The 9,683-nt window shown below is 36.0% G+C and overlaps 2 protein-coding genes across 2 annotated transcripts; one reads left to right on the top strand and one right to left on the bottom strand.

The window, feature by feature from the left end:
- On the top strand, positions 551–1,402 carry LOC104699008 (putative F-box/FBD/LRR-repeat protein At3g49480; the record flags this gene model as incomplete). The annotated part of the gene is made up of 1 exon (XM_010414371.2): positions 551–1,402. A coding segment is annotated over exon 1 (852 nt), but the record flags the coding sequence as incomplete, so codon positions are not given.
- LOC104791173 (nascent polypeptide-associated complex subunit alpha-like protein 2) lies at positions 3,024–4,353 on the bottom strand. Its single transcript, XM_010516999.2, has 4 exons — positions 4,142–4,353; positions 3,957–4,044; positions 3,587–3,705; positions 3,024–3,510 (listed from the first exon to the last, which is right to left on the bottom strand). Exons 1-4 carry the CDS (start codon positions 4,253–4,255, stop codon positions 3,160–3,162), a joined length of 672 nt encoding a protein of 223 aa, XP_010515301.1. The 5' UTR covers positions 4,256–4,353; the 3' UTR covers positions 3,024–3,159.

The raw sequence follows: 9,683 nt of genomic DNA, 5'->3' as shown, positions 1-9,683 counted from the left end.
CATTCTAACATTTTTCACACATTAAGAAAAATATATAAATATATCTTGTGCTATTCTATATTACACTTTATTTAATCTTCTTTGCAATTAATAAGCTGAAATAATAGGGTTATATTTGATTTTTTTGTTAGTAAATTATGTGTTGGAACTACAAAGTGACACTCTTTGTTAAAAAAAAAAAATATATCTTTAACACTCTTCATGAAATGGAGGAGTATAATTTTGGAAATATACATATTTTTGTTACTTAGTTACGCCATACAACTGTAGTTAGTTATTCTAAAAATAAGTAAATAACCTAGAAAACAATTTAATTTTATTTAGTATTTTTATAGTATAATAATAATAATGTCAGGATTATGAATTTTTATAAATTTATGGTTAACCTAATTCTTTAGTCTAGGAAAAGTAAAAGGAAATAAATCTTTCTTTCATTTTTTTTTCTTGAGTAAGAAAAGTAAATGAATCTTTTAATCTAGGAAAGTAAATATACTTTTAATTTGCAAAGAGACACGAGAAGTAACCAAGGTCTAGGGTTAAGTTTTGAAGTATGGCAGAAGCCGAACATCCTCGGAAAAATCAGAAGAGAGTTTGTGAAAACAGAATCAGTTCGTTGTGTGACGATTTGCTCATACAGATATTATTGCTTGTTCCGACCAAAGATGCCGTGGCCACATCGTTTTTGTCTAAAAGATGGCGATTTGTCTGGACGATGTTGCCTAGACTTGAATACAAAGAAACCAATGACAGTGGCGCCGAAAGCAAGAGCGTTTGGTGGTTCCTTGACGAATCAATGCGACAACACAAGGCACCTTTATTAGAACGTTTGTCGATTCAACTCGGTCCACAATGTTCTGTTGATGTTAATGTTGTAAAGTGGGTTGCAAAAGCACTTGATCGTCCCGTGCGTCGGCTAGATTTCCAGCTCCTCTGGAATAGCGAGCCGACCAGAATGCCTCAGAGCCTTTACACGTGCAAAAACCTTGCGAGACTGACTCTTTCCAGCAAGATTCTCGTGGACGTTCCTTCTCCGGTTTCTCTCCCATCACTTACACATCTTAATCTCCATCATGTTGTGTACAAAGACGAAGACTCTCAAGTTAGGCTTTTATCAAGTTGTCCCGTTCTCAAGTGTCTTAGAGTGACTCGACCTCGTGATGTGGATGATAATGTGCGAAAGTTTAGCGTGAAAGTGCCTTCTTTACTGAGATTATCGTATATGCATCCAATATTTCAAGGAGAAGATTACACGGAAGATGATACTGCAAGGTCTCTGGTTGTAGACACCCCGGATTTAGTATATTTAGAGATCATTGACTCGATGGGAGACTCTTGCTCGATTGAGTATATGCCTCTTCTTGTTAAAGCATCTATTGATGTTCACTTCAACCCTGATGCCAACTTTCTGAGATATCTTTCGGGGATCAAGTGTCTGGTTTTAGTTCCGGACAAAAGAGTGGTGGTTCCATGGTATAACACCGGCGCCGTTAAGTACCCTCGACTTATAGAGTGTAATATAAGACTATTCAGCACAAACTTGTGTGAATCACTTGTGGTTTTTCTCTCTAATTGTCCTAAACTAAAAGTTCTTATGATCAACTGTAAATATGAGACGGACAACGTCCCAATTTTATGGACCAAACCGGGTTCTGTTCTCACATGTTTGTCGTCTCATCTCGAGATCTTTCAATGGATAAGATATGCAGGAAGAGAAGACGAGAAAGAACTCATAAGATTCATTGTAGAAAACTCCAAGTATTTGAAGACGGCCAGAGTCTCGCTGAGATCAACCTGCAGTGCTGAAGAGAAACATAATATGATTGAGGAGTTAAAATCCATGCATAGAGTCTCAACGTCGTATGTGCCTCTCTTCTCTGCTTGAATGTGTTATTTAGTCGTTTGTAATGTAGAATGATGACCAATATATATGTAACTTCATCTATTTGCTAGAATATATATTCTTTTTCTTGCTTAACTTTTAAGATTGGTTAGGATTTGTTTTTTTATTCCGTTATTTTGATGAGAAGTTTATTAATAAGAGCCACTAGTTTTGTAAAACACTTTTAGAGATTGACTATCTCCCACAGAAGATTCTCATGGACGTTCCTCGTCAAGTCTCTCTCTTCCATCACTCACATAACTTGATCTCCTCTTTGTCAAAGACGATGATTATCATTTTTAGGGCTTTTTTTTTTTATCAAGTTGCCTTGTTCTCAAGCATCTTAAAGGTGATTGGAAATAGATGTGTGGATTGTAAAATGTGAGAAAGTTTAGTGTGAGTGCCTTCTTTATTGAGAGTAGAGTACAATGCAGATATGATATTTCAAGAAAAAGATGCCGATAGTGATAGTGATTCATGCCCATCTTGTATTAGTGATTCATACTGAAAGAGTGCTTTTTTTAAAAAATATATTTTGACATATTTAGTACTTTGGGACACTTTCTGTTGAGTACATGCCCATTTTGCTACAGCAGTTATTGATGTTGAGTTCTATCCTTATGAAAAACTTCTGAGGTCATGTAATTTACGTTTAGCTCCGGTCGATACAATAGTTCCATGGTGTTATGCCGTTATTAACTACTCTCGACTTGTAGAGTGTATGGTATATCTATCTGGCCAAGACTTGTGTGAATCACTTTTGTTTGGTTTTGCCGTCTACTTGTTGTAAGCGAATCATGGTCCAATTTAACCGAGTTCTGTTCCAAAATGCTTGTCGCCTCCTTTCGAGATCTTTGAGTGGGGCGAATAAGCAGGAAGAGATAATGAGAAAGAATTCATAAGATACATTCTAGAAAACTCCCAAGTGTTTTTAAAACAGTGGGAATCTCGCCGAATTCAACATGCAGTGAAGAGAACAAGAAGATGATTGAGGAGTTAGATTTCATGCATAGGGTTCCAACGGATGTGACTTAGCCCTTTGCTCTAATGTTATTTAGACATCTTTAGTATGAACTTTGTCTAGTTGTTAGAAGATATGTTTCTAAATCCTAAAATTTGCAAGTTCCTCAAACTTTGACTGCAATAAGCATCATAACAAACACATGGGATTAGATACCGCAAAGGACAACAATGATCCGATTTTTCTGACAACTCCAAATGTATTTGAAAACAATCTGCAAGTGAATAGAGGCAGAGAGACTCATTATCTCTCTCAGCTCTTAAGTAGTGAGTTCCATTATTGCACTTACAATGTCTCCATCATGACCCTTGAGTGCCTTAACCGCTTTGCTGCGCGAAACCCCAGCCTGAGTCATGACCAAGTCAATGTCACGATCCTCCACACCGGTCTCATCAATTTCCTCTTCATCTTCTTCCAACTGTGCTTCTGCAGCGGCTGTCGATGCCTCTGCTCTCTGAGATGTGGCTCCCATTTCAGGCATCCTAAACTGTTGAGCAGCTTGCGTTTGAAGCTGAGAGCTCAAGTCCTCGATCTTGGCTTCACCGAATATAACATAGGTCTCTGAATGCGGGCTTTTGAAGACATCGGGTTTTGAGATGAAGAACAGTACCTGACAACATCAATGTTAGTGTATCATTAGAATCTAAATTTAGTGAGAAAAACAGAGTTCAGGTTTTTGGTTTTACGTTTTTGGTTCTTTTGATGGTTACTCTGCTAACACCAGTGACTGGTTTCATACCAAGCTTCAACATCGCCTTCCTACTCTTCTTTTCACTTCTACTCTGCTTTGAACTCCCACTTACACCTACAATAACCAAACCTCATTCAATTTCAAGAACAATGATTCACTATGTTAAAAAAACATATTGAGATCTATCAATTCTATCAAATGATTCATCTCCCAAACCTCAATATGTTAACAAAACTACTTCACATATAAAATCCACAATCCCTAAAACACAATTCACCATTTCTTTAACTAGTATCAAGAAACTTATTAGAGGTAAGACAAAAATTTGAAATGCACAAAATGGCTAAAAACGAGGGAAGAGTCACCTTGAGCGTCGCCGTCTACATCTTCTTCGTCATCATCATCATCGTCGTCTTCGTCATCTTTAACATCTTCTACAATCGGTTCATCAGTCTGTGAAAAAAAAGAATCCTCGAGCTTGAGACAAAGAAAAGCAAGAGCCATGATAAATAAATGTGAAATCGTCTAAGGAAGTTTTTTTTTAGCTCACCTGAAGCTTCTTCTCGAGCTCTTCAGCAATGGTGGCAGCATCAGCCGGTGGTTGCTCAGGTTGGCCATCGGCGGATTCAGTGACTACAGCAGGAGGAGGAGGAGGAGGAGACATGACCTTTCGAGAGATTTTAGGGTCCCGATTCGATTTCGCTTCAGCCAAAAATGGATAAGGATCGGTGCTGTGGTGAGGACTGAGGAGTGGTGACGACTCGGGTGTGTTGTTTTGTTGTTGCACAATCTATTGGGCTTTTAAAGGCCCAATAAGAAAAAAAAAAAAAGAAGAGAGAACCTGAAGAACTACGCGGATACTCCCGAAGTCGACAAATTTTTAAAGGAGGAGGAATGGATAATGTTTTGATTCATTTTTTATTTTACTTTTACAATTCTACTTTTAAATTTTTGTTAACGTCTATAATTTATCACTATTATAAATTTGTTCTCGATTGAATTACAAATTCATTATAATCATACAACACACATAAATTGTGTAAGCTTTTCTGTAGACAAATTTCTTGTAGACAAATTTCTCAATGTATATATATCTCCTATATATTAATAGAAAAGCATTTTTAAAAAAAATGCTGATTTGTCGTCGTCGGAGAGCTCAAGACACCAGTGAATTTATTGATCTCATTTTTATGGACATTTACACATAATTGCTATTGAATGATTAAAGAATATTCCTTTTCAATTAATTAAAAATCAAATACTTTAATTTTAAATATATTTTAATTATTTTATAACAGATTTAATTGTTCCTTATTAGATCTAAAGCATTTTCAAAACCCGAATTTATTCACCTATTAAAAAAAAACTGATTACTATTCACATATCAAATAAGTCAATAATCATTATTATAGGCAATTGACTTATTTGATATCATTGGTATAATATTTCACGGGTGAAACATATTCTTACCCAAAAAAAAAATAAAACAAAAGACAAAATCTTGCATAGATTGAATAAAGAACGAATTATATATTTAGTTGAAAATAGTAGTTTGATATAAATATAATCTCACGGGTTATATATTTGGTTTTTACACAAACAAATTTTAGATCCTCGATAATAACTATACTTATAACACTAATTTTATCTGTATAGATTTATTCCGCACATAGTGCGGGTTGTTACCTAGTATATATATATATATATATATATATATATATATAGCTTTTGATATTTTTCAAAATTCTCATACCTTTCTATAATACAAAATATTTAAGTTTCATCTTCTAATTCCATATTTAGTTCAATCCATAATCGAATTTACAACATTTATGAAAGAAAAATGAAAAAAAAAAAGATTTAGATAGATGAAAAGAAAATAAATTCGGCGGCTATTATGGTTTCCAACATATTAGGATTTTCTTAAAATTCATTTATTATCGAACATTTACAGAAAAATTGCAAAAAAAAAATCCTTCAACTCGCAAATATCATGTTTTTTTGGTAATTCAACCACTATTATGTACAAATCTATCACCCGATTCACTTCTTCTTTTACCATTGCAACCAAGGAGGCAAGGAAGATACAACTCCCATATATATTGGAGTCTGATTTAGGGTTCTGGTGACGCAAGTTGAAGTTAGGTTCTCTACTAGCGTAATTGCCTAATTGGCCATTTGACATTTTGGCTATCAACAATAATTTTGCTCAAAAATCAAAAATTTGCAAGGAAATAATAAGGGGATTGAGAAAGTATATTTCAAGTTGTGTGTGTATTTGCCAAAAAGAAAAACAAAAGGTTGTGTGTGTATATATGTGGGTCATGACATTCCAGTCCCAACTTTTCTCTAAGCCACAAATGGTATTTCAGGTGCCCAATTAAAAATATAATAACCAATCCCCCCAAAATCCAAACCCTAACCCTATCGAAATAAAAAGAGACCACGCACGCAAACCCTAAAACTTTCCGCTTCAGGCAGAAGAGCATTTGGGTTAAAGCCTTAAAGGTTAGGTCATTGTTTCTCTTCTGACTTGTACAAGTTTTGTTACTCTGTTTCATCTGATGAAGTTCAAATTATGAATCTATGCGCTCTGTTGGTGTGTTTGTAGATCCTTCGTGGGACGCGAGATAGCTATAAATGGCCACCGGTGAGCTCGCATGCACTTACGCTTCTCTCATCCTCCACGACGATGGAATCGATGTCACTGTGAGTCCTTTTTATCTTCCGCTCCGAGCCTTGTTTTTTTTATGTGATTGTAATTTTGTCATTTTGTGTATGTAGCAACCTGTCCAATTCTTAATTCCATGTTCGCCATGTCTAGTACAATCTATGTGTGTCTGGCTTGTTATTAGATATCATGGTTTACTTTGGTTATGTAGACTGGTTAAATCCGGTTATGTCAGTTTATATCTTAGTCAAGTATATAAGCTAAGTAGAGGATTAAGATTAGATTATCGACTTGTAACAAACTTTTATCAGATTAATCAAAACGGTGTTTCTCACCTTTCTCTCCTCCGTCGTCTCTTACCTTTTCCGTTTAACCGGATCGTAATATGGTATCAGAGCTCTATAATTGAGTTTCTATTGCTTCCGCATCTCGCGACGGAGATGAGTTTTCTGATTTACTCTTGTTTTCAGTTTGTTCAAGAATTATTCGCCGTTGTGTGCGATTTTCTCATTGGAGTTTTCTTTACCTTTCTGATTCTCTTAATTCTCTCTTAATTGACCTTTGTGAGTTCGATTCTTGCTTTTGATTTCTCTTTTCGTCTCACTTTCTTTGGATTTCTTGTTCTTGCTTTGAGAATTAGTTCTTCTAGTACTTTGAATGCTCCGATGAATCGACCTCCCACTCCGAACCCAGTGAATCTTCAACCGCAGTATCAAACTGATCAATATGAGAATTCGTATCATCTGCATAGTGCTGATCACGCAGGGCTTGTTCTCGTTTCTGATCTTCTTGTTACTGCTTCGGATTTTCCTTCCTGGCGTCAATCGATGTGGATGGCTCTTAATATCATAAACAAATTTGGATTAATCAATGGTACAATCTCCAAACCCCAAGAAGATCATAGAGATTTTGGTGTATGGTCTAGATGCAATGATATAGTTTCGACTTGGTTGATGAATTCTGTGGATAAGAAGATAGGACAGAGTTTTCTTTTTATTCCTACTGCATAAGGAATTTGGAAAAACATTTTATCTAGGTATAAGCAGGATGATGCACCTAGGATCTTTGCTATTGAACAGAAATTGAGTAAGATTGTCCAAGGTTCAATGGATGTCTCGGCTTATTATATTTGTTTGATGACATTGTGGGAAGAACATAAGAATTATGTTGAGCTTCCGGTTTGTACCTGTGGACGTTGCGAATGTGATGCAGCTCTAAAATGGGAGAAATTGCAACAAAGAAGTAGAGTTACTAAGTTCCTTATGGGATTAAATGAAGGTTATGATCAAGCAAGGCGTCATATCTTGATGTTGAAGCCCATTCCTACGATTGAGGAAACATTCAACATGGTTACAAGTGATGAGAGACATAAGGTTGTCTTACCGTCTACTAGTATAGAAAATGTTGCTTTTCAGGCTGTCACTCCTATGAATGATGGGGAGGCAGCATACATAGCAGCTTATAATACTGCTCATCCCGTAAAGAAGCCTATATGTTCTCACTGTGGTAAGGTGGGACATATTATCCAGAAGTGTTATAAGCTTCATGGGTTTCCACCAGGATACAAAACTGCTGCTACAGGGTATAATGCGAGACCTCCTGCTCCATTTCAACCAAGGATGCCAGTGATGCAGTCGCAACCAAGGGCTCCACCGATGCAACATATGGTCCCTTATATGTATCCTATGTAGAAAGCTAATGCTGTAGCTCAAGTTTATTCTGATACTGGCGTGTTTCCGATGGAGGATACATCTTATGGACCGTACATGCAGTATGCACCGAATGGATCAAATGGTGGAACTAATCAGATTCTACAGGGTTACACTCCACAACAAATTGAACAGATGGTGGCTCAGTTCAAGAGTCAAGTTCAAGTTCCAGAGCCTGTGACTACTTCATCAGGTTCTAGTATTCCTAGTGTTATGGCTAATATTTCTGAACATGGCTTGATGGCTAAGAATTCCACATCTGGTACTACTTCACCTTTTCCTTCTACTAGTCTTAAATTTCAAAACAATAATCTTACTTTTCAAAACCATATTCTATCCTCTTTACAACACCTCTTACCCAATGATGCTTGGATTATTGATAGTGGTGCTTCGAGTCATGTGTGTTCCAACTTAGCAATGTTTACAGCTTTAAAACTTGTGTCAGATATCACTGTTGCTTTGCCTAATAATGATAAAGTCTCTATTACTCATATAGGCACCGTACACATTAGTCCACGATTGATTCTTTCTGATGTCTTACATGTCCCAGATTTTAAATTTAATTTGATTAGTGTAAGTAGACTTGTCAAAACTTTAAAATGTTCTACTCATTTCTTTGAAATTTGTTGTTTGATTCAGGAACTTTCTCAGGGCTTGATGATTGGGAGGGGTAGAGTCTTTCAAGATCTCTATATTCTGGCTACTGAGAATACATCCCTCTCCACATCGACTTCTGCAGCATGTTCTTTCTCTGGTTCAGTGGTTGCTAATGGTTTACTCTGGCATCAAAGACTAGGTCATCCATCACATTTAGCTTTACAAAAACTTGTCAGTATCATTCCTTCTTTAAAGAATTTGTCACCAGATATTTCGCATTGTTCTATATGTCCTTTAGCTAAGCAACGAAGATTGGCTTATGTTTCTCATGGGAATTTAGCAGATAAACCTTTTGATATAGTTCATATGGATGTCTGGGGTCCGTTTAGTACTGAGTATGTTGAAGGATTTCGTTATTTTCTCACTTTAGTTGATGATTGTACTCAAAATACTTGGGTTTATATGATGCGTAATAAAAAAGATGTACATACTGGTTTCCAGCTTTTCTTAAGTTTGTTTCCACACAATACAATATGACTGTTAAGGCAATCCGATCTGACAATGCACCTGAATTGGCTTTTACCGAGATTGTTAAAGAACAAGGCATGATGCATTATTTTTCTTGTGCTTATACACTACAACAAAACTCTGTAGTGGAAAGAAAACATCAACACTTACTCAATGTTGCTAGATCCTTGCTCTTTCAATCTAATGTTCCGTTACAGTATTGGAGTGATTGCATTTTAACAGCAGCTTTCTTGATCAATCGATTACCATCTCCTTTACTGCATAATTGTTCACCATATGAGCTTTTACATGCCAAATTACCTGATTATAATTTGTTCAAGAGTTTTGGTTGTTTGTGTTATGTTTCGACTCCTAGTCATACTCGTCATAAGTTTTCACCTAGAGCCACATCATGTGTTTTTTTAGGATATCCATTAGGCTATAAAGAATACAAAGTATTGGACCTAGAAAGTCATTCTATCACCATTTCTAGGGATGTTGTGTTTCATGAAAATATTTTTCCATTCAAAACTAATGATAATCTTTCTTCTATGATAGATATGTTTCCTAACACGATTTTTCCTTTACCTGTTCCTTTGCATTATGTT

Source organism: Camelina sativa, chromosome 6 (genome assembly GCF_000633955.1).
Source record: "Camelina sativa cultivar DH55 chromosome 6, Cs, whole genome shotgun sequence".
Classification (NCBI taxonomy): domain Eukaryota; kingdom Viridiplantae; phylum Streptophyta; class Magnoliopsida; order Brassicales; family Brassicaceae; genus Camelina; species Camelina sativa.
The sequence above is the reverse complement of the archived record's forward strand: the minus strand, read 5'-3'. Positions and strand labels throughout refer to the sequence as shown.